The sequence below is a fragment of the Nesoenas mayeri genome, assembly GCF_963082525.1.
Source record: "Nesoenas mayeri genome assembly, chromosome: Z".
NCBI lineage: Eukaryota > Metazoa > Chordata > Aves > Columbiformes > Columbidae > Nesoenas > Nesoenas mayeri.
Genome location: NC_137542.1, coordinates 10,967,535 through 10,993,624, shown reverse-complemented (window position 1 = coordinate 10,993,624; position 26,090 = coordinate 10,967,535). Strand labels below are relative to the sequence as shown.

At 39.5% G+C, this 26,090-nt stretch overlaps 1 protein-coding gene across 1 annotated transcript; it reads left to right on the top strand.

The window, feature by feature from the left end:
- Window positions 1–166: 166 nt before the first annotated feature.
- On the top strand, window positions 167–24,324 carry PLAA (phospholipase A2 activating protein). The gene is made up of 14 exons (XM_080362153.1): window positions 167–354; window positions 6,734–6,927; window positions 8,668–8,768; window positions 8,852–8,972; window positions 9,300–9,467; window positions 10,538–10,673; window positions 11,174–11,343; window positions 12,395–12,552; window positions 13,471–13,690; window positions 14,732–14,800; window positions 17,044–17,115; window positions 17,965–18,066; window positions 20,350–20,514; window positions 21,975–24,324. Exons 1-14 carry the CDS (start codon window positions 206–208, stop codon window positions 22,538–22,540), a joined length of 2,391 nt encoding a protein of 796 aa, XP_080218279.1. The 5' UTR covers window positions 167–205; the 3' UTR covers window positions 22,541–24,324.
- Window positions 24,325–26,090: the final 1,766 nt, after the last annotated feature.

Below are 26,090 nucleotides of genomic sequence, written 5' to 3'. Positions count from 1 at the left end.
ACATCTCCCAGAGTACCTTGTAACGGAAGTGCGCAGCTCTGCCCGCGCTCTGCGGCGCGGTGCCTGCCGGGAGATGGAGTCTCCCCGCCTCACGCCGGCGCGTCCAGTGACACCTGTTCCGGCGCGGCCCTGGGCGGTTTCCGGTGGCGGCGGCCGCGGCGGCGGGGAGAGTTGCTGTGTCAGGACACCTGGGCGGCCTCCCGCCATGGCGGGCGACGGCAGTGCGTACCGGCTGAGCTGCTCCCTGCTGGGGCACGGGCAGGACGTGCGGGGCCTGACCTGCAGCCTCTTCCCCCCGGGCGGTTTCGTGTCCGTTTCCCGGGACCGAACGGCGCGGCTCTGGGCTCCTGACGGGTGAGTGCTGGGCCGCTGCGCTTGTCGGCAGCGCCGCCGGCGCTAGGCGGGCCTGTGCGTGAGGAAAGGCGCGACGTTGCAGCCGCTGGGGCCCCGCCGGGTCCGTCCCCAGGGCCGTGTCTTTCCTTGGACTGTGGATGTGGATCGGGTGGGTCGGCAGGGACCGGGGAACGGCGGCCTGTGCGGGGCGGCAGGAGGCGTTTGGGTTTGTGAGCGCCTGAAGCGTGGCCACTTGCACACCTGCCTTTGGGGAGGGTTGTATTTGCTCAACCCCTTACCTATATGGCGATATTTTAGCGTGCTTTGCAGGTACTAGTCATATCTATAAATCTGGGCTTCTTTTTTGCAGGTTCTGTTAATTTAGTTTCCACTTTTTGGTATTCAGTACCAAAGTAATCTTGCAAAGTAACAATGTTGCATTTTTGACAGTGAGGCAGTATGCTTTAAATATTTTTAAAAACTCTTTTCTTGCTCTTGCTGCGCAGACTTCTTTCTACATAAAATGGATTATGAACCAAAAACTACACAGAAAATTTATGTACAGAAAGTCTGGAATGAGAAAAAAATAAAACCAACAGTATTTTCTTTGATATTCCTGTTGTATTGGGTTGTCTCCTACTGGATTTGTCTTGTTGAATTAACGCAGTGAGTTTTTCAGGGTATAGTTACGACCAGAAGAGGTACTGCTAAGCAATGGGAATAGGAGATGATGTAGGGTATTGCAGGAAGCAACAGGACATATCTGTCATACCATATGTGTGTAGTTTCAAAGTGTGAACTGCATTCTGAAGTTGCTAGGCATGGCTCTTCTTTCCATTGCTTTCCAGTGAAACAGAGATAAATGGCAAATTTGCCTGAATGCTCAAATGTGTGTTTAAATTGATGTCTGTAGTTCTGTAGTTCAAGGGAAGGAAGACTAATCTCACTAATTGTATCTTCTTAAATCTCTCATTATATGGGGAAGAACTGGTTAAATTGCATAGAAATTTATTGTGGGAAAGGGAGTCTAATTCTAATCCACAATTTCTGAGTGCTATGTCAGGAAGACAGGAGTAACCTATGCAGAGTCATAGCACTGGTAATGATTCTCTCTGCTTTGAACACTCTGAGATTACAATAGGCAGGGCTCAGTGGGTAGGCAAACTGCTATCTGTTATTTTTGTTATTTAGATTTTACAGGGAGGTATGTTACCTTAATTTGTCTCCTGTATCTTCAACAGAAAAGACATTTTAGAATTTGGAAGAGTATCACAATTTTCCTATGTATTCCAAGCTTTCCAAGTGTCACCGTTTTTTGCAGGGCAACAGCAAAACGTGGTGGATGCTCTCTGTTAATGCCCTGCCCTCTCCACTAAGGAAAGGGAATAGATACTTGCATATGTAAGTTCTTTAGCTGGGCAACAATAGAGCAGCCCAAACGGGCTAGCCTCTGCGCTGCCACTTATTCCACATCCATTACTGTAACCACCTCCACAGGGCATTTGCCACTGTCTGTAAGTCAATATAGAAATCAAGTACCGGCCGCTTTTCCTGTTCAGCTGTGTCCAAGGCCAGCTGTATGGCTTTTACCCTGCAAACTGACTTCATTCACCTTGTACCTCATCAGCTTCTGTGACTTGTCATGTAGGACTCCACACAGCAACTTTCCACTTTTGGTGCTTTCCCACAGAATGGCTGTTTCGATCAGTGAACAGGACATACCCCCTTTCATTTTCTGGAAATTCTTAATGCAGTGGAGCTTCTTCAGCCTGCATCACTTGCTCTCTTCCTGATGACATTCTGAAATCTTTGCCTTCCAGCCAGTCTGTGATCGCTTCCAAGATTTCTGGACAATTAGGATTTTGTGTTCAAGCCCGCTGTGTGATTAATGTAATCCACTTACTCCATGTCACATTGGTTGCATGATGTGTAGAAGAAACCTTTTCCTTGAACATCCAGCCTAGTACTGGTAGTCAGGGCTCCAGAAGGAGCTGTGCTTTGATACCAACCACTTCCAAAGCAGCTCAAGCTCTGTCATATGCTGTGAATATTTCTTTTTCAGTTGGAGTATAGTTGTCCTTGGGGCCCTTGTGTCCTTGACTCCAAAACCCTAAGGGATGACCTTGAGTCCCACCTGGTGCCTTTTGCCGGAGGCTCCAGGTAGGACCATTATCCCTGGCTACAGTGTAGAGCACATTCTTAATATCTTGTCCTGCCTGGACTGATCCAAGGGTTGCTGCATGTACAATTTCTTGTTTAATTTGTTCGAAGACCTGTTGTTTTCCAGGACCTCATTGAAAATCATGCTTCTTTTGGGTCACTTGATAGAAAAGGCACACAATCTGGGTGTAATCTGGAATATGCGTTTTCCAGAAACCCACAGCACCTAAGAAGGCTTGTATTTTCCTTTTTGTTAGCTGGGGGAGACATAGCTGTTGTTTGTTCATCATCTGTACTGGAATCTGGCAATGCCCATCTTGCCATTTAATTCCTAAAACCTGGATCTCTCATGCAAATCCATTGACCTTACCTCTCTTTATAGGAAACCCAGCTTTCAAAAGAATTTGAATTATTCTCTCACCTGTTGTTCTTTGACCTTAAGCAGTTCTACAACAGAGACAGGCAAAGCAGACAGCTGCTCAATGTTCTCATTCTCTACAGATGCTATGCCAAAGGACCACCAATGCCCTTTTCGGTCCTTAAAATACCCTTTCCTGAGGTAATCTATACCAGGAATGCACAGAGCATCTGGGCCAGTCACAGTAGGCTGTCTTTTCCACTTGTTTCCAGTTAGGCTCACTTCAGATGCTAATTCAGTCAGCTCCTAGGATCCCCCATCACTCTAGAAATACTGACGAACTCTGTCCCTTTATGATTCATTGGTATCAGGTACACTGTGTGCTGGTGTCTAGCAGGGTTTTATACTCTCATGGTTCTGACATACTAGGCCATCAAACAAATCCACGTAGTCCAATAAACTTGGTTGTCCCTCTGTTCCACCTGGCTGGAGTCAGGGCCCCTCTCTGTTTACTCATCCCTGGTAGAGAGAGACAAGAATCCCACTGACCCTGGCTGGAGAGCCACGCACTGGAAATTGGAGCAGCTTCTCTCTTGGGAGTTTTGTTTCTTAGCTCACGTGCTGGTGCCTCTGGGTCAGCCTCTGGTCCCAGTTGCTCATATCTTCCCTTGGTCGTGCAGGAAAAAAGATACGTCACCTTGTGGTGTGTTGGGTTTGTTTCAAACTGGTCCTGCAGAAGGGCATCTTCTCCTAATGGCTGCAACTCGGGCCTGTGCAGGTGGAGAGTATTCTTCATCTTGTACAGTTTGTCACACAGTTTTCAAATAAGTTCTGGGATTTCTCAGCTTTTCCACAGCTGAGGCACAGGCCTGTAGGGAGGAAGGGAGACTGTCTTCATACTGCCTTAGTTAACCGTATCAGCCACGGTGAGTGGCTCTTCTTCTCCCAAGGCTAATATTGCCAATATGTGGGCATATGCCAATGGTCTAGTCTGCACAAACATCCACAATATAGGTTGAGTATGTGCCATCTCATCAGGATCTACAACTATATGTGGGTTGCTATGGATTATCTCTCATATAGCTAATTCTCTCAGATACTTAATACCTTTTTCCATGGTGGTCCATTTGCCTGGGCAGCATCCTTTAAGGGTTACCTGTTCTATACTGCTGGTGAGTTCCACCTCCAGAGGCTTTCAGTTTTTGTTTTCTTTTTTAAGCGCCCTATCAGTGCCACCATCTCCAGCCAGCTATCCCAACTGCATGGCTTCTCTGCCCTCTAAGTCCAAGCTATCTGGCTTGCTATCCCTGCATCAAAGCAACCAGCTCGTAAGTGCTTCACCTCATGATGACTAAAATCTTTTTTCATACCTTGCAGCTCTTCTAGAGATAAGAAGTGGACAGTTACCTCTGGTTCTGACTCTTCCAGCTCTGATGGCTCTGCTTTAGAAGGACTCTCTCCCTGTTCTCCATCTTCGCCTTCCTACACTAGGCGAACTGGTTTTCTTGTGTCTTTCTTCAAGGTTACTGGGGCAACTGATACTATTGAAGTCTGAATAGCCACAGGACGTGCTGTGGGGGTTTAAGTGACTGCAGTAGCTATCTCTGAGGTTGGTGTAGCTGTCACAGAGGCTGCAGTGTCTGAAGTGCTTGTCATGCAGGTCATGGTGGCTGCAGCACTTGTAGAGGCTTCAGTAGTGGTGGTGGGGGCTGAGATTGCATCATCACACATCGTGAAAGTTGAGATGGCTTCACAGCACCTACACCTGCACCAATACTTAATCTTACACCACACTTGAAAAACATTTGGCAGAACTGATAACAGAAGCATGATAATTTGATAGTCCCAAGAATATCTGAAATTCCCCCAATCTAGTGAAGTCAGATTAGCATAATTAGTCTCTAAATTAAAAATGTAATTATTAACAAGGTCTGCTAGATGGCAACTGAAGTACTTGGATGAAGTTACTGCCACGGTTCACCTTCTATGCTGCTCATTATCATCACTTGATAAAGATAAGAGATCAGAGTGGTAATGGCCCATTTTATCATGGCATAGATTACTACTAAACACCACAGCAAAGCGATGCCTTTCACCCAACACCCAGAATTCATAAACTCCACATAAACACCAGCAAAAAAAGCATATAGCAGATAAAGTAGGATTAAAACATTTGGCTCTGAACAAAGCTCTGAAAAGACATGATATAAAACTGAGCTTAATGACAAGAAAATCAGCATGATGAAAGCTGTCTGCTTTAATTTCCAGACTCCTTGAAACTATCAAAGAAAAAAACTGATACTTCCTCAGCTGAGCTTTCCCCAATGTCCTCCCTCCAGAGCTGAGATCTGAACTCAGACCCCTGAGGCTGAGAGTCCAATACTCTCCCAGTTATGCTACCCAGGAAGCTGCTTTGGTGCTTTGTCAGGATCCCTCTCAACCCCTCACTCACTCCACACTGGATGCCATTAAATCTGTCATTGTTTATTGCAGGGCAATAAGAAAGTGTGGCATATGCTCTCTATTAATCCCCACCCTGCCCACTGGGGAAGGAGGAAAAGGAAGGAGAAAAAGGGAGAAGGACTTAGAAGCTGGAAAGTTAAAACAGGTTTACTAATAATAAGAGAAGTAATGCAAGATATACAAAACCCATATTGAGTCTCCAAGTACCTGTGGTACCTTGCCAGTGGCCGCTGGGCAAACACTAAGAAGCCCTGGACTGGATGCCACAGTAGACAGGAACTGGTTTCAGGGATGTCAGAACTCGAATATGGATCAGGATTGTGGGCAGGACAGCAGATGGGGTCCTCTTCAGATGCTGGTCATGGATAAAGAGAGCAAGACCCTTGTGACACCCAGCTTTAAACTATGTATGACACATGTGGCATGGAGTACCTTGTTGGTCAGTTTGGGTCACCTATTCTGTCCACCCTCCCTGTAAGTACAACCTTTTTACGACACATCACTTGTGAAATATCGGAGTTCTGTCAGTGACCTTGACGCTATTGCAATAAAATATAAACATGGGCCTTTTCTGCATACCATTCCTACCTTTGGCAGAGTAGAACAGCAGTTGTTATTAGCTCTGAAGTGAACACTGTCTGAAAAATACGCAGCCAACTTCAGAAAACATGTAGTTTGTTAGAACTTAAATGGAAAGAAAATTCATTAAAAGTGAATTGGTCTTGTTTTAACCAAAACAAGGACACCAACTATTAGAGTATGAAGGATGACAGTGTCATATGTTTTTTGGGGTTAAAAAAAAAAAAGAGAAAAAAACAAAGAAAAACCAACCACCACAACCCACATATTTTTTCTGTGTGGGGATAGGTAGCTTTTTTCCAGTTAGTGCTATAACTATTGAGGCTGGATGATGATGAAGAGATAAGGCTGCTGCTTGAATCAGTTATGATATATTTAACTATTAGGTCTCTACAGTGCTCATAATTAAGAGCTAATAAATAAATTTGGCAGGTAGAAAACTTTCTTCATGTACATGCTCTGTTTTAGGGTGGATTGTGGTACATATTTGAGTCATGGGACAGCAAAATATTTCATAAAGGTAAACTGCAACTACTTCTGATAAAGTTGGGCACAGTGTTTGCCAAGAAGCAGGGAAAAACAAAACTATGTCCTTCCAGGCCTATCATTACTGAAAAATAAGTAGAAAACTTTAAATATTGCTTACTGGCTTAGAATGCTGGGATATAATTTTTCTTTTAAAGTTTTCATTCTTTCTAGGTCATCCATAGTATTTATTCAGCACAATGCAAGCATGGGTATTAATTCAAGTGATGGAGTATAAAACACCTGCTGTATTTCAGTGCCTCAAATAAGTACTGTTTCTGTCATGACTCTGAACTGATTATCGTATATCTTTAGTCTTAACAGGGGATTTGCTGAAATGCACTGTATGAGTGGCCACTCAAATTTTGTATCTTGTGTATGCATCATACCTCCAAGTGACCTCTATCCTCGTGGGCTGATTGCAACTGGTGGCAATGATCATAACATTTGCATTTTCACAGCTGACAACCCAGCTCCTCTTTACATCCTTAAGGGTCATAAGAATACAGGTATGTAGTCATTTTATTTTAGAGTTTGTTGCATAAAAGTGAGTGTGATTTCTTAGAGAGGAAATTAAGTTGAAGTTGTAAAACTCAATTTTGATTTATTTGGTATTTAACGTAGCAGACTATGATTTTTATAATATCAATTCATGCAGTGACAGTTCATTGTGAGGACTTTTAAGTTTGCACTGGCTGCTTGAGCTTTTACTGTGTATGAGAACACATGGCAATTTATAGAATGATTACCCTTTTGCCAAGAGTAGCAGTTTTAAGAAACAGTTAATTTAATTCTCTACATATTAAGCTTCATTTTTATGTCCAAGTTGAGTCAAGTAGAAAAAGTAAGCTTCCTAGATAAAAAAACTTTAACTGCACATTTTGTTACCCACATGGGGGTCTAATATTAATTGATGCTTTAAGTACAGCAAAGACTAAAAGCTCACTGCAAAAATTTTCTCTCTTTTTGGTCAGGTGAGTGTAACGTGTGACGTTGTATCAACTTTATGTACCTTTTCTTGAGCTATATAATAAAAGATTCAGCAATTTTCATATTAGCATGCTAAGTTTGTTTTTTCCTGAGCTGATCTTGTATTTACTAGACCTTTGAACAGTCTAATAATGTAAGTAAGTATTATCAAAACTAAGTATTTCAGGACCTGGCCATTTTGGGCCCTTTTTTTTTTTTTTACAGTGTTAAAGGACGGCTGTGGAGAGTAGTTTGAAAATACCCTGGACTGCTAAGCAGCACCAAAAATTTATTTTTTTATTTTAAACCTCTTGTCTTTTCCTGAGAAAGAAAATAATATCACTGTGTAAGGAGGCATGGAATACCTTATGTACTTTGTCACATATGTGGGATGAATGTGTAGATAAAATAACATGTGACATGCTTCCTCCAGAGGTGTAAGAAGAGATGAGGTATTCTAGGCAAGTTATAGATTTCCATACAAAAAATATTTGTAGCAGCTCTTACAATAATGCAAAACATTTAAAGATGTAAAATTACATTAATCGTAATATCTGTTTTGAAGTGTGGAAAAAGTAGGACATGACAAGTGATGGGGTCAGTTCCCACTGTGGAATGACAGAACCAAGAAACATAAAGCCATACTTTCCTTTTATGAATAATTAGGTGGACACAGCAATCTCTGTTTATTACTTAGATCCTTTTGTAAACTTAGTCGTGTGACCTTATTAGCACCATATGTCTTCAATTTTATACCTGTGTATCACTGGAACATTTTCAGATTATCTTTTTGCTAAATCTTTAAATGTTACCACAATTTCTTGGTAGTAGTATTTTACCTTCCAAGAAGATGAGCTAAATATTTTTTATGAGAGATGTTGCTTCTTGAGGACATAAATTAATACGTACTGATGAAATCCAGGCTTTTTCTATAATCTTAAAACTAAACATTTGCATTAATTCTGTGTCTTGACTAGTTATCTAACTCGTTTGTCAACATATTCTAGTCTGAAGAGAAGATATCTGGTATGAAGGGAAATTCAAAATACGAATGGCAAAAAGATGTGAAAATTTGTAGTCTAAGGTGAAGAGATTTTAAGGCAGCTCCTTTCTAGGTTGCAGTGCAACTACAGTTTCACTTAAACTTTTCCTGAACTCCTCAACACCGAATGTGCCACTAAACCCTAATAAATCTCCTTAAAGAAATATCTTTCAATTGCTGGTATGAGATTGGTGGCAATGCAGGAAACTTCCAGTGCTGATTTGATCGTTCATTCCAGTTTGCAGCCTTTCATCTGGGAAATTCGGCACATTATTAAGTGGATCATGGGATACAACAGCCAAAGTCTGGCTGAATGACAGATGTATGATGACATTACAGGTATGAAGTTCCTCTCCATGAATATAAAATAGGTGCTCTGATTTTGATTCTGCCAAGTTTCATGATGTTGGGTTTTTTTGCAGGGTCATACAGCTGCAATATGGGCAGTGAAAATACTGCCTGAACAGGGATTGATGTTGACTGGTTCAGCCGACAAAACTATTAAACTGTGGAAGGCAGGCAGATGTGAAAGGACATTCACTGGTACGTGTTGCTGCAGTTGGTAATTTAATCAGGTTTGTGTGCTCTTTTAAAACTAGAAAAAATTTAAAACCCCACAAAACCATAGGTAAACTGAACAAGTTTTCAGATGTATTTTTAAAGTGTCTCAAGTTGTATGCCCAGAAATCACATCACCTTAAAAAAATAGATTTTTTTTTTTTCAGAGAATAGGGAGAAACAAATTGCTTTTTTAAAAAAACCTTCTACCATAATGAAGATTGGTTGTCAGGATGTGATTTAAATAAAAATAGTATGCTGCTGCTAATGGAAGGAAAAGCTACATTAAAATTTTTCTTTTCTTTTGTAAAGGACATGAAGATTGTGTGAGAGGCTTAGCTATTCTCAGTGAAATGGAATTCCTTTCCTGTGCTAATGATGCAAGTGTTCGAAGATGGCAGATCTCTGGCGAGTGCTTGCAGGTGTATTATGGGCATACAAATTATATATACAGCATCTCTGTCTTCCCTCAAAGTAAAGGTAAGATTGTTTTCATGAATATTATGCAGCCTTATTCCAAAATGAAACAACAAGGTAGGCATTCTGTACTTCTATGGAGTTGTCACAACTAGAGACCTCAGGTAGCATTTAATTGCCGTCTTTGCTTTAGCATAAATAATTTTTAAAAATACTGAGTTTCACTCCAAATCACACCTCAGCAGAATTGCTCTGCCAGCAGGTAAGATGAAAGGGCCTGCGTTATGCCTGGAAGGCTTAAGCAAAATTTTGGTGAAGTGACAGGCAAAACTGTTGTCTAGGTTGCCACCTGTATTTGAGCACTGTTACAGAGTGCTGAAATGGTAATGTATGGCATACCAGTTTGCGATAATGTAAATTTAATACTTCCACAGGAAGTTTTCAAAGTGCGTTGTGCATAGTGTAGGTTAATAATTTTGTTTGTGGAGCTTAATTGTGTTTGTCTTTGGAGTTAGAAGTTTAGAGGTTCAGAAGTAGCTGTTGCAGACAGTTGCAGAAGAAATTCCAGGTCAGTGACCTTTGTGTGGCTTATGGGACACTTGCGCGTTTGTTCAACAGGTAAAGTGCGTGTAGTTTAGTGGATGTGTGTGTCATAAATCTCTCGTGCCTTAAAATTCCTCATTGAGAAGTTAGTAGACTTTTGAGAGTCTTTATGCATGTTTCCTGAAAAAGCGGGCCTACCTTGCAAAAATCTAAATTTAAAACAACAAATGTCAAACTATGCAAGTACTGTGTAAGATAAAACAGTGATGGTTACAAAATAGTTCAAATTTCTTTGTTCAGCTCTTAAAAGACAGAAAGAATCTTTTTTTTGTCTTAAGCATAATTTCATTTCCTATCTGACTGCGTAGTGTGCAATTTATGCACTTTATTTTTTTTTTTTTAGAAGACAGTTATGCTGTGGCTTTCTTTTAGCTCTCATTTGAAATGGAGAGAAGTATTAAATTGTAAAAATATTCTTTTACTGTTCTAGTTTTTAGACATGCAGTTGCAGAATGGCATCTACTATTATAGTACATTAAAAATATACTTTAAAAGTTTGCTCTTTTGTTGTTGTTTTTTTTTTTTCCCAGATTTTGTAACTACTGGAGAGGATAGGTCTCTTAGAATCTGGAAACATGGGGAATGTGCTCAAACAATCAGACTCCCAGCTCAGTCTGTGTGGTGCTGCTGCGTGTTAAACAATGGTGACATCGTTGTTGGTGCAAGGTACCCAGGTTTTACTCTCCAGTGTATTTTATATGTAAATCTGCAGACCCTTGATGAAATGGCAAGCGTCACTTTGGGTATCAGTTTCATCTAGATTTAAAAACACACTCATCAAAGTGTGTGTGGGGATTAAATTTAAACGTGCTATATTTCATCCAGAAAGTCATTCTTGTGTTACGTGAATTGCACAGGTAGAGTTCTTTGGGAGTGTGGTAAACCATGAATAGACTGAGAAGGCACTTAGAAATACTGTATGAAGAACTGTTTTGATAGGTTTGTCCCATCTTGATTTTTAAATTACACTACAGATAGCATTACTTGGTTAAGTTCTTCTCTGGATGCTTGTAGTGCAAGAGAAAATTCCTTTCCTAAAAATAATTGGGAGGGATTGTTAGAAATAATGATGTTTTCTCATGACCTAGAACTCACCATTAGAATGTATGTAACAATGTAGACATTTAAAATAGTATTCTTGTTTGAATGTTTTTCTCTCTATTCAGTGATGGAATTATAAGGGTGTTTACACAGTCTTTGGAACGTACAGCAAGTGCTGAGGAGATTCAAGCTTTCGAAAATGAGCTTTCCCAAGTATCCATTGACCCTAAAACTGGTGATTTAGGGGATATTAATGCTGATGACCTTCCTGGAAGAGAACATCTTAAGGATCCTGGTAAGTTATTGTACTTTTGTCATGTTAGAGATGCCTTTAAGTCTTGGTTCTGAAGTATTGAAACTTTCCATAGTTTCCAAAATTAAGGCTTTGCTCACTTTCAGTAGACTTGCTGAAGAAAACAGCTTAATTTTGCCTTGCTATCCTTGCATTTATTCTTTTGGAGGCAAGACTCTTGTTTAAGTGTGGTGTTTGTGTTTTGGTTTTGTTTTCTTTTGTTTATTTGTTTTGGTTTGGGTTTTTGTTTGGTTGGGGTTTTTTTTGTTGTTTTTTGGGTTTTTTTTGTTTTGTTTTTTTTGTTTTGTTTTGTTTTTATTGGGTGGGGTTTTTTTTTTTTTTTTAGACTAAAGGTGTAAGTCAGGAATCTGCACTGTATTCAAGATGTTTGGATCCGTTATGCCAGCTGTGCCAGTAGTATATGAGACAGTTATGTGATTTGCAAAAGGACTGATGAATGTGGATTTTTTTACAAAAAACAAAAGCAGATGTACATTTTCTGCTTGAGCTTTTGGCTTGAAAATATAGTTTGTCTTGATTGACTCAGTTTACAGTTTCCAGGTAGTTGGGAGATCACTGAGAATACAGTGGAAGTAGTGGTAGTTACAATTACTCTTAAATAGACAAATACCTTTTCCCAAGGTGAAGTAACCAGTGAGTTATTTATGGCACTTGCTCATATCAGCAAGTGGCATAAATCTTAAAATTGTATGAAGCTTCGCATCTTTTTATACTGTGGGAGAATATCACCCTTCTTGATTGATATCTCCCTGGGAAAATGGTAAACTTTTGAAAGACTTGACTTAAGGATAGCTTTTGCAACTTAGTCTGATGGCAGATACCATTACTGTGATTGTAAAATACTGTTGTCAGGATTTCTGCTGTTCTTGTTGCAACATGTAGTATCTGGTCACTTCCTATGCTGTGACTTTAAATGTTGGTGAACTACCTTTTCATCTTTAAATTTGGGTGCTATTTGAAGCCTTTTTTTTTCTCTCCTAAAATAAATCATGTTCTTGAATTTCTTTAAACTCTTAAATACTTCTGTCTACAGGAACTAGAGATGGACAGACACGGCTTATTAAAGATAATGGGAAAGTAGAAGCATATCAATGGAGTGTTAGTGAAGGAAGATGGATAAAGATTGGTGATGTTGTTGGTTCTTCTGGAGCCACACAACAAACATCTGGAAAGGTTTTATTTGAAGGAAAGGTATACACATACTTTAAATGTTTTTATTCCTTCCTAAGTAAAATGTTTAATTTTCCATTAAAAATTCCAGTCTTTGTTTAGATAAAATGTAATTTAGAGAGTAGATATTTGTTGGTACTTTTTTTGTCTTCTTAGATCTATGAAAACTCAGATGTCAAAGTATAAATAAGTACTACTTGCTTTATTACTTTTGAGACATGTTTTGTAAAATGAGCAAGCCAATGAAGACAAATTATTTTGTAGAAAGATAAAATATTAGTGGAGAAATTATCAAGTTCTCTAGTATTTGTCGCTGATACTTTGGAAAATTAAAATTAACTTCCTTTCTGAAGGGAGTGAAGCATACAATTTATAATGTGAGGTATACCTAAAATATTAGATACTAGGCTTTCTGTAGTAACTTGGATCTAAAGACACATAAGCTGAAAAATGTTTACTTTTCTGAAATAAACGCAGAAAAGTCTCTGTCTAGTGCCAGCACAGAAGGAATGACTTTGTGACACTTATATTATCTCTCACATGGTTTAAAGAAACCTTAGGAATTTGTGCTTTTCTAGGATTAGAAGTGTGCTTTTAAGACTGAAGTTTTTTGAAGCATCTGACTGCCCTGTAGCTTTGCAGGCAGCCAGACCTATTCACCTGTCCATGAGAGTTACCTGATGCATCTCTTTTGTAATATATCTGCACACATATTATCACGGTATGTTGTTCTAGCCTAGTGTTGAAACAGAATTCTGGAAAACAATGGGGTGTGGTTTTTTTTTTACTTGCAGCCTGTGTAGGAGAGTAGTATTGCTAAAATCAGTATGAAAGCTTTTAGGCTTAGCCTTGGGCCATTATTAGTCAGCATTTGATACATTTTAATGTAGAAACTGCTGACAAACTTCTAATTTGTTTTTACTTTTACTCTGCATAAAGGAGTATGACTATGTTTTCACTATTGATGTAAATGAAAATGGGCCTTCCTACAAACTGCCATATAACATCACTGATGATCCTTGGCTGACTGCATACAACTTCCTGCAGAAGAATGATCTGAATCCTATGTTTCTGGATCAGGTGGCCAAGTTTATTATGGACAACACTAAAGGGCAAACACTGTTGAGTACAAGTGCTCAATTTTCAGATCCGTTTACAGGTAAAAAGAATTACACTTAAATGATGACATCAGCTACTCCTCACAGTTTTGTTTCATATGCAACTTGTTCAGGATGCACTCCAACCCATCTTCCAAATCATTAACGAAGATATTGAACAGGACTGGATGCCCCAGTGACTGCCCTCCAGCTAGGTGTTGTGTCACTGATACCACCCTCTGGGCCTGGCTGTTCAGCCAATTTTCAGTCCACCTCGCTGCTTGCTCAGGCAGACTTTAATATATATAGCTCTTGCACTTCTTGTACTTCATGTCCTCAAATGATTGAGGGAAAGGCACAGATAGATCTGACAAGAAAAATATGAAAACTTGACAAACTTCTGAAGTATTTGCCAGAACAAATTTTCAACAAAATTCTGGTTAAGCCACTTGTATTTTTTTTCAGTGTAGTCTTTTTTTGTCCAGTGGAAGAAAACTCCACTTTTTATATTATTCTAAGAGGTGGCCAGGTCCTGTCAGGGCATTTAATAAAATACAAAAAATTAGCTTGAGAATGGACTGAAACTGTGAAATACATAAATGACCCTTTATCAGGCAGGACATGGAATGACAACAAATCAGTTACTCATAGGATTAAGGATGTTAATTACAAATGAAGCACTCTTTATTTCAACTAGTTTCACAAAGATGAAGTTAGGAATAAAATCTCATTAAAAAAATAGAGCTGAATCTTTTTCTTGCAATGAACTCGAAATCAGAATACAGACTGCTTATCAGGTTCAGAATTATCTCATGGAGCTGCAGTCATCTGAACTTACATACTTTTGATTTGGCTGCGTCCAAATGTGTAATGCATTTGCCCCAGAAAACAAATCGGTGACCCTCAAATAGGTAGGAAAAAATTGTTAAGCATTAAGAGACTTCTTCATAGATAGGATCAGATCTATTTTAATGCCACAATAAACAATAAGATATATTTGATGTTTGGCTTTCTTTTTGAGCTGCTTGTGTCTGAAATGTATTGACATTTTAATAACATCAAGCTGTGTATAGTAGTCATTGCTTTTCTTACTGTTTTACTAGGTGCTGGACGTTATGTTCCAGGCTCTTCATCTGGATCAAGTACAATACCTGCAACAGATCCATTTACAGGTAATGTAAAATTCATAACCTGTCTTGGTAGCATTTAAAATGTATATTTTGTCATGTTCAGTTGCATTCAATGTTTGGCTTCAAACCACTATTTCTTGCAGTTCTCCATTTGGGGAAGTAGAGTGGGACAGACTGATAAGGTGGAGTCTGCTATTGTCAGAGCATGTCCAGATCTTTTTTAGCAGAGGAGAGCTTTCTCTGTCTCCTCTGCCTCATGTCACTCTGTCCTCTACAGCAGAGAAGTAAGGTCATACACCTTAGGTTTTGTCAGACTCTCATATGCATGGCAACACAGGAATGGGTATATTCATAGAACTAGTTTTCTTTTTTTCCTTATCATTGCTTTCTTTTCTTATCACATGACTTTTATTGGTACCTACAACACTAAATTTTGGATTCTAACCCTCCCTGGCATAGCTAGTTTAAAGTCCTCCTCACAAGTTCAGCAAACCTGTTTGCAAAGACATTCCATCCTCCTATTCCTGATCAGTATCTCTTGCTCTTCAAAGTGGGTCCTGTTGTCGTAGATGTCAAACTCCTGCCTGCAAAACCAGCCATGCAGCAAGCTGATGACCCACTTGATGAGTCAGTTTCTACTCAAGTATTTTTTGCATTGCTGGCAGCCATCGAAGAAACACCACCTAGGCTCTTTGCCCTTGCTCACAGAGCTCTCTAATCGCTCTTTATACTCTCCAGGACTTCCTTAACAGGACCTTGGGGTCCTGGTGGACAGCAGGATGACCATGAGCCAGCACTGTGCCCTTGTGGCCAGGAAGGCCAATGGCATCCTGGGATGTATTAGAATGGGGTGGTTAGTAGATCGAGAGAGGTTCTCCTTCCCCTCTACTCTGCCCTGGTGAGACCACATTTGGAATATTGTGTCCAGTTCTGGGCCCCTCAGTTCCAGAAGGACAGGGAACTGCTGGAGAGAGTCCAGCGTAGGGCAACAAAGATGATTAAGGGAGTGGAGCCATCTCCCTTATGAGGAAAGGCTGAGGGGAGCTGGGTCTCTTTAGTTTGGAGAAGAGGAGACTGAAGGGTGACCTTATTAATGTTTATAAATATATAAAAGGTGAGTGCCACGAGGATGGAGCCAGGCACTTCTCGGTGGCAAACAATGATAGGACAAGGGGTAATGGGATCAAGCTGGAACACAAGAGGTTCCACTTAAATTTGAGAAAAAACTTCTTCACAGTGAGGGTAACGGAGCACTGGAACAGGCTGCCTAGGGAGGTTGTGGAGTCTCCTTCTCTGGAGACATTCAAAACCCGCCTGGAGATGTTCCTGTGCGACCTCACCTAGGCGTTCCTGCTCCAGCAGGGGGATTGGACTAGATGATCTTTTGAGGTCCCTTCCAATCCCAAACAGACTGTGATACTGTGATCACTGATGCCCATGTGGAAGAGCAGCAGGGTCATAGTCTGAAGGCAATGCAGGCCTTGGCAGTCTCTCTGCAGCGTCCTAGCCCTCTGCAGACACAAACCTCCCAAGATATTGGGTCATGTCAGTAGATGGGTGCCTGCACAATCTGCAGGAGGAAGCCCCCATCACTGCTTCTTGTCTTTCCCCTTTTTGCAGACACGAGGTGCAGTCTTAGCTGCCTCTGATGCATCCCCTGTTGGGTGTTTGTCCTCACCAGTGCCAGGGCACTGTGCCTGTTCTGCATTTGACGATCTACAGGTGGACCAGAAGCCTTTGTGCTCTTGCCAAAAGCCACAACCATCAGTCTTCCTCATCTTGACAGTCTTTCTCTGTTCCTGTTCTACTGTGGTCCCCAGCTGTATCTCCTCTCTTGCCTTGTGTGGCTCAGGCTGTGGTCTCTGCAGATGCAAAGACCTGTGGGTCCTTCAGCTGAGGCCTCAGTGCCACAGAGTCCACTTCCCACAGGAGAGGCTACTACTGACCACAGGCACAGAGAGAAGCCAGGCCTGGGCAGCGGTGCCCTCCCTCTGGCATTTGTCATGGATAAGGCATCTGCTGTGCTGAGGGTCTTGGCCATGCCAGAATGTCTCCCAGCTGTGGGTCACTTAGCTTGCAAATGCCATCATCACCACGAGTACCACCTTCACACATACACATAGATTTAATCCTTAAATTTCAGGAAATGTTGAATGAAGACTTCTTTTTAATTCCCTTAGTGCAAAATAACACCTTTAATAATGATATTTCAAAAGTAGTAACTGAATTCAGGTATATCTCTGGTATTTAAAGTGGTATTTAAAGAGCATAATATCTCTGTTCAGGTGCTGGTCGCTATGTTCCTGGTTCAGCATCAAATGCAGTAGCTCCAGTGGGTGGGGTTGATCCATATACAGGTAAGAGATGATACCTGCTGAGGAAAAGCATCCCGGATCTTTTGTTTAATTTTTCCTTTGACACAGATTCTATATTGAAGCAAATTTAAACACAACAAAAAATAATGAGCCAATTGAAGCTGCTTATACTCTGGAAATTATTCAGAAAAAAAGGATAACAGAGACTTCCTTTACACATAGGAATCCTGCACAGAACCTTTAAAATATAGGAAAGTAATCTGGTTTTGAGAAAATTTTGGTTTCCTACTAGTTATGTTGTTGATCAAATAAATTAATATATGTACTTAAGGGAAATAACACAGTATCAGCCACAATTCACCTGTGATTCTAGGAAATCATTGTAAGTCACAGATTAAAGCTTTTTATAATTCTTTTTCTAAAGAGATTTCAGGCTGCTATTTCATGTGTTGTAACTTGGTCATATCTGCAAATCTTCTAATATATAAAAGCTTTGCCTATTCATTATGAAAGTAATCAAAAGATGAGATTTCAGGGGAAGCAGGGATCTTTATTCTAAAATGAACCTTGCCATTTCATGTCTTAACTACAGTATCCTTTCCTATGAATAGCTCTATATTCAGTTCAGGTAATTCAGAAATCACTTTTAATAATTTACACATGCATAGTAAATTTTTACATTGAGAGAGAACTGTTTTTGAAGGTCTTCTTTTAAGCTTTAACCTTTGAATGTGAAAATAATGCAAGGAATGATAGCTATATGCTAAGCATTCAGTTATTTTAAAGATATTTTTCTGAATGATGTCCAGCTGGAGAGACTTACTGGTAGGATATAGTTTGATGTCAAACAATTTGGTACACTGTTGAACTTTTCATATTTTCTTTATGCAGGAATGGGTGCCTACCAATCAGCTGCAGCGAAAGTTGAAAATATTTATTTTCCAAAGAAGGATGCTGTCACCTTTGACCAGGCCAATCCTACACAGATACTGGGTCTGTGTTTTAATTTCAAGAATGGTTTTATTTTTCATCTATCTGAAGTAACTTCATTTTTGATCTTTTCAAAAAGCTAAGTGATTTCACATAGGTTTCGTAATGTTTCTTGGTTTTGACATTTTGAAACTGCATTCATCACTTTAATGGTGCGTGTATTTGAAGGCTTAGGAGTATGAGTAAATTTCAAAAGCACTCTGTCAAATATAGTATATCCAATTTTTTCCTATTGGATTATGTCTGCTGTTATTTAATGTCTTTTTTTGTTACACTGGTGTATTTGAATACTGTACTTTTTTCTTCCTAGCTCCTGGAGATGTGAAATCCCTTTCTGATTTTGCTCATTAAAGTTGTAGTTCACCAGACAGCCATACAGTATAACCTATGAAGTTATAAAGTAGGGCATTTTCCAGTTTCACAGGTTGTAACAGTCACTTCTGTATTTAAGCAGAACACTCTGGGTAACAGAAAAAGAAAACCATTTACAGTATTTAGTAATTACACACATTTTTGGTAAATTATATTATTGTCTTCTTTTTCCTTCTCTTTTGCCATGTTTCATTCCTATTCTCTCTTTTCTGTATCTTCTGTAAGTGTTCCACAGAATCTCTACCCTATTTGTCACCAGTTTATTTCAGTATGTTTCCATGGAGTGCTGTAGTACATATATGGGGTTTGTAAAACTAGTTTGTATTCACAGTGTACCTGCCTTGAAGATCTCCAAATTAAAAGTCTCTTGCTTCCTTTCCTCCCCTTCATATACACAGCTTGAAAATATTGTATAGATAGCCTGACAATGAAACTTAAAAAATACTTTTTACAAAAAGTAAACCTTCACCTTTATCCAGCTTCTTCAAGATGGCAGGCTCCTGGCCTTACAGTCATGGAATCATAGAATGGTTTGCATTGAAGGGACCTTTGAACATCATCTAGCCCAACCCTCCTGGCATGGGCAGGGACACCTTCAGCTAAATCAGGTTGCTCAGAGCCCCATCCAGCCAGGCCTTGAACACTTCCAGGGATGAGGCATCCACAACTTCTCTGGGTAACCTGCTCCAGTGTCTCTTTGGGTTCAAAACCATTAACCCTTCCCCAATGACTACAGGCCCTGGTAAAAAGTTTCCCTCCATCTTTCTTACAAGCCCTGTTTATAAATTGAAAAGATGCAATAAGATCTGCCTGGAGCCTTCACTTCTCTGTGCTGAACAACCCCAACTCTCTCAGCCTGTCCTGGTAGGAGAGCTGTTTCATTCCTCTGATCATTTTTGTGGCCCTTCTCTGGACCCTCTCTAGCAAATCCATGTTCTTCTTGTGCTGGGGACTCCAGAGCTGGACGCAGTACTACAGGTGGAGTCTCATGGGAGCGGACAATGACATCCCTTGACCTGCTGGCCACACTTCTTTTTCTGCACCCCAGGATACAATCAGCTTTCTGGGCTGCAAGTGAACATCTACTCCACTCTGGTGGAATAATACACTGCATCAGTTTATTTTTGTCGAGTGTTATTGAAGGATAACCATATTAGGTTTCTGAAGCTTAGAATCTGAATATTAGATTTACTGAGTTTGCTGCAGACTGGAAACAGTGCACGGTTAAATACACTTGTAAATCTTATGGTTGGGCTGGGATGGATTTAATAGTTGTATTTTTTTTCATAGAGGCCCACAGTTGATTTTTTGTGCATACTATAAAGCTCAAAAGGGTGTACTAATATAATGCTGCCTGCTTGTGTCTTTATTGACATGACTGACAGGTGCTTAATGATCCATTTTAAGGAAAATGCTGTACATTAAAATAATTTTTCCAATACTTTGATTTTTAAATTACATTGGAATTTGAATATAGGACATAGTGCAATCATATTTTGCTTATGGCAAATAATAAAAATACAAAAACTGTGATCACACTAAGAACATATAGTTTCTTTATGGTTTTTACTACCTAGTAATAGAAGAGAGCAAAAAACCAAATCATATTTCAGTCATGAAAGCTAGTGGTCTTGTGATTCTTTTTTGCATTTTTGCCTGCATGTAGGCTAAGATGTAAACTCTAAATCTCTGTGTTGCAGCATTAGAGGAGGCTTAATAGTAGCAATCATTGAGATGATGACCCTGGGAAAAGTAATGTTTAAAATTCTAGCACCCCCCAAAAAACAGGGAAAAAAAACCCCAGTTGCAATAGTTGTAACTTGTTTGTAAAGTGCTTTTATATTGTTTCATTCATGATCTAGATTTATGAAGTTCTAATATCAGAAAGCCATGCCTCTTCTCTTGGTCTTACAGGCAAGTTAAAGGAACTCAATGGCAGTGCAGCTGAAGAACATAAGCTTACAGAAGATGACTTGATAAACCTAGAAAAATTACTGTCTGCAACATGCAACACCTCTGCAGAAACACCCACAGCACAGCAACTTCAGACTTTAAGGAGAGCAGTTAACTGGCCTGAAGGTAGACACTTGCAATTATTTTTTGTACCGCCATCTCATTGATACTTCAGTGTGAACTGAAAGTGTTGTTATGCTGTCTGTTATTCAGTCTGTCCCAAAGAGTATATAACCCAAGTAGAAGCCAGAAGATGATAAACAGGTGTTAAGAGCACTCATCAGTAGAAGGGGCAGTGGCATGAATTGCAAAATTGGGAACTGGTTGTCAGGTTTTGTTGTTGGCATAACAGCGAACAGAAAGGAGAAGTGTGAGGCTTGTTTTGCAATAGAGCAAAGAAGTGTCAGGTTGGCGTCCTAAGTAATCATTGAATGAGAGATGAAATTATGGAGATAAATTGTTTTAGAAATCTCAAAAGTAGCTCCTGTTTAATACGGTAGAAAAGAATTTACTGAAGCTAAGTTATGTGGTCAGAGCTGTATTAGTGAAGTGACATTCTGAATGAATGCAAGTAGAGGAAATATAATTTCATTTGATAATGTATTGTTGTCAGCACTGATGGATTAAAAAGGCTTATTTTGGTTGTTACATTCTGGAAAAAATGGATGCATTGCATATGCAAATACCTGAGTATGCAGTTAAAATGAACTGCTTTCTTGCAATTGCAGTTAAAGATTTATTAACAGGAAGAATATTTTGGTATTAAAAATCCATATTCCTTATATAACATCACTTAATCAAACTATATTCTGCACAACTGTGAGCTGGTGATTACTGTTGTCTTCATACCTTTCAGACTTTGTATTGTACAAAGTGTTAACTCTCAATATTCTGCATATCTGCAGTAAAAACTGCTCAATAATTAGCTAGGCAGGTTCAGCTTTGATTTGGTTATAAGCATGGGATACCAGTAGTAGACCCAAGGATATGTTCAAAATTTGGTAAAGTAGGGGGAAGCTACGGAACAAACTCTTAAGTTCAGCTTCCTTACAATGATTGCCAGCTGATCAGTTGAGGACCTTTTTTTTTCCTTTGCAATTATGTCTGAGAGTTGAAAGTAGTCTAATTTTCTTTTTCTCATTTCTCTTTCTGTAAGCACTTTTGTTGCTGTACTAAACTTAAAGATATGGAATGAGAACAAGATGCTGCTTGTGTAGAGGTGTTCAGTCACTGAGAATCTTTCAAAGACCTTTCTGGATTAGTTATATTTTGTGCTTCCCTTCAGTGTTATCAAACGCAGCTTTGAGGAAAGATTTTAAGATTCTTTGCAAAGCACTGTGTTTATCCTAAATTAAGGAGCATCTTTATTTGTGATGAATGGTAGTGTCACTACAATGGGTTTGTCAATACTTGTCTTTATGAATTTCAAGCAACTTGTATTTTACCTGAATCTCTTCTTGCATTAAACCGTTACTGTCTCTTCCCAAAAATAGGGGTTTAAGAATGCCTATATCTGAAAGAAACTCAACAGCACGTTTCCACATAATACAATATTAACACTAAAATATTTTTGTTTTGTTTCTTAGATATTGTATTTCCAGCCCTAGACATTCTTAGATTGTCTGTCAGGCATCCCACTGCGAATGAGAACTTCTTCAGTGAAAAGGATCACGTACAATTTATCGTCCTTCTCCTTAAATTTCTGAACCCTAAAGGAAAGCAAGCAAACCAGCTGTTGGCACTTAGAACTTTTTGCAATTGTTTTGTCAGCCAGGCAGGCCAGAAGCTCATGATGGAACAGAGAGATGAAATAATGACACAAGCAATAGAAATGAAATCAGCCAATAATAAGAATATCCACATTGCGCTTGCAACACTGACATTGAACTATGCTGTATGTTTACATAAAGTCAACAACATTGAGGGCAAAGCTCAATGTTTATCAGTAATCGGCACAGTTATGGAAGTAGTTCAAGACCTTGAAGCTGTTTTTAGACTGCTCGTGGCTCTTGGGACGCTAATCACTGATGATACAAATGCTGTGCAGTTAGCTAAGTCTCTTGGAGTTGACTCTCAAATAAAAAAGTACGCCTCTGTATCAGAACCAGCTAAAGTAAAGGAATGCTGTAGGTTTGTTCTTAATCTGCTATAATTATCTGTTTTACTTAGCAGTTGAGAGACACAGCATATGCAGAAAAGAGGATGATTTTATTCGTATTTTGTGACAGACTATAATTGAGAAAATACTGCTGCAAGATACACATCAAATAAAAATTTTTAAACCGTTTGTCATTTGATTGCTTTTCTGAAGTCTACAGTGCACAGGATCTTTGCAGAAGTCCTGACGTAGCTCAGATTAAAATAGAATAGTTTGGGTTGGAAAGGACCTTCAAAGCTCATCTAGTCCAAGCCCCCTGCCATGAGCCCCGGACATGTTCACCTAGATCAGGTTGCTCAGAGCCCCATCCTGCCTGGCCTGGGATGTCTCCAGGGATGGGGCATCTACCACACTGGAAACAGATCACCAAGAAGTTAAACCATCTCAGCACTTAAAGGTCATCTTCCTTTTTGAAACATTGTTGTTTTATGGCTTTTACTGATTTTAATCTAGAACTAAGTGACTTTTTGAGGGGTAGGATCTTTAACTACCATATAGATGTTATGCTTCGCTGATAAGTGAATATCTTGTAAAATTGCTTAAACTTCTACGAAAGTTTTTACATTACTTTTAATGACAGGAATACTCCACTAGCTGTCTTTAAAGTATGTTGTAAAACTTTAAAGTCTTTAAAGTAGGTTGTAAAATATTAGATTATTTTTTTTATTAAAGTCATCATGAAGAGTGGGAGAGAAAATTAGATCCAGAGAACAGACTAAGCAGCAGAAACTGGATTCCTAGAGATATGGTTGATACCCCATTCCTGATGGTGTTTAAGAACCATTTGGACAATGCCTTTAATAACATGCTTTAACTTTTGGTCAGCTCTTGGGTGGTCAGACAGTTGACTAGATGATCATTGTACATCCCTTCCAACCGAAATATTCTATTCTAAACTGTACAAATGTAAAGTCAAGTAGCTTTAACATAATAACTGTGGTGACTCTGAAAGGGGATAATAATAATAATTTACAGCTATTCCAGCAGATTCAAGATGTTGGGCACAAAAGGGGGATATTATTTCCTACCACTCCAGCAAATGTTGCACTTTGGTTTAGAATTAAGATGAAGTCAAGATGGTCAGTGTTCAAGTTACATTTTTTCATTAGACTAAGAGAATGGAAAACATAAGAAAAAAATGAGATCTTCTGGCACATGGGTTCTTCATCACGATACCTACCAGTACCTATCAGTCTGCCTCATCTGTGCCAGATTTTGTGACTGAGAGCTCTAGCTTCTTTTGCTCCATCTAACCAAACTGTCTGAATTACTACATACCTACTTTCAGCAAACCTTGTTTCTTAGATCCTTAGTTGCACACTTGTACTGTTCTACTTCTGGTGAATTTCCAGATATGTATGCTCACAGTTTTGGTCACGGCCTTAGTCACAGGTTCTCTCATTTGGTCCATTGCAGGTTCATGTATATGGCAGTCGATGAAATTATTCGGGATTTATAGTGCTTAACAATAGATCAACCCCTTCCTGGGAAAACATTTAAGAGGGTACCTTTAGGAAACCTGTCTGTTAAATAATGTGCCTGTCTGTTGAATTTTGGTTGCCTACTATACAATTGTTCTTGGAACTCTAGCTTTTTAATGTTGTGCTTTTTAACTGTCTTTGTACCTGTGCTATTTTAAGAAATCTATACTCATCTAACATTTTTGTTTTGTTATTGTGAGATTGCTCTGTTACAGGTTACCTCTTTATGTGAAAATTGTCATGAATTTTCCAGACCAAAAATTAATGTTTATATGAATAAATATACTCTTGCAACTTCAAGAAATTGTATGTTAAGAGATACTACAAAATTAACTTAAATTTACAGGGAAATGATGTGGCACACAAAAAAATCCTTCATCTGTGGACCGCAGCACTACACGTTAGGCAAGATAGACAAAGCAGGTCAGAAATATTTGAAGGACAGCTGCTGCTGCTGCAGGGTACTGTGATACTAGGCTGTTCCATGATTTAGCATTGTTTGAGGGAACAGAGGGATGGGGGGACATCAGATTCCACCCCCAGAGGAATTGTCCTTGGAGTGTCTGTCCATATGTAGAGGGACAGGCAGCGGCAGCACAGGCAATGGCGGTAATGTGTAAAGGAGGCAATGGGGAAAAAAAAAAGGTACAGTATGTTGTGAGATCTCACAACAAAGGTGTTTTTTTCCAGTTGACACAGAAGCATGTTGGTGTTCTTATGCCTTCATGCATATGTGCAGTAGCTTTCAGCAAGGATTTTGCCGAGCTAGCAAAACTAAGTATGTGCTAACACAGGTTGCGTGCAAAAAGGAGAAAAACTCATATCTCTTACAAAGCAGTGGACATTTTTTTTCTGTTTTCTGACATATGACAACTAAATATGCTCTTTTTGTCAGTATTACCTTGAAAATGAATAATCACTGTTGCTCTTGTTTTAAATGGCACTTTCTAAAACTCCATTGTGGTACACATAAGCATGTATGTACTTAAACACAGTAATAGACCTAAGCATACTACAAAAATCTGCTGCAGAGATCACCAACAACTAGAAAACCTAAGGAATGTCAACAAGATGAAGTTTCCATTTCAGTGAAAGGATGTTAAATCTGTTCCTGGGAAATGTGCCAAACAGGAGGTCCATGGTATAGAACCTTTTGAGACCAGCGGACATTGAAAACAAGTATGTGCTTAGCACAGAACTCAGATGTCTTGCTGTCTACAGAAAAAAACCTCAAATGAGTTGGTCTGTATGCTAAGTGCTCCTGATTTGATTCACTGTAGGAATAGTAAAAGTATGTTTGAGAGATTTCAAGAGCCCTTTGAAGATAAATTGTGTCTTCTGCTAAGAATGTAAAGCTGCTCAGTAGATGATATAATTCTTCGGTTGGCATCTTCTAAGCTAGAATGGAAGCCCTTAGAAACAACAGGGAGAAGTGGACAGAATAGGTGACCCAAACTGACTGAGGTGTTCCATGCCATGCTCATCATAGTCTCGCTCTCTTTGTCCATGGCTGGCTACTTAAGAGGACCCAACTGTTCTGCTGGCCATCCTGATCCAGGTGCCAGTCTGGGCATCCCTGAATCCAGTTCCTGTCTACTGCGGAATCCAGTCCAGGACTCCTGGTGTCTGCCTGGCACCTGCAACCTGCTGCAGGCACCACAGCTCCTCTGGAGATTAAATATGGGGTTTTAATATTTTGTATTATTTCTCTAATAGTGTTATTTGCCTTTTTTTAAAAAATTTTTTTATTTTTTATTTTACAACTTGTCTCTCACTTTTCCTCCTTTTCCCTTTCCTTAGGAGGGGGAGGGAAGAGGGCATTAATGAAGAGCATCTGCCACACTTTATTGTTGCCCTGCAATAAATGTTGACAGTTTATTACTTTTTATCATCTGGCCACAGCGCTTTTGATCACCGTTAGCTTTGTACAACTTGCATTCAGTGGATCTCTACCTAAATGGGACGGTATCACCAATGTCTTTTGAAGATCCAACACGAAGTGGAGTATATCAGACTGGAAGGCAACATGTTTGGGAAAAAACAGACCCAGAAAAAAGACAAAT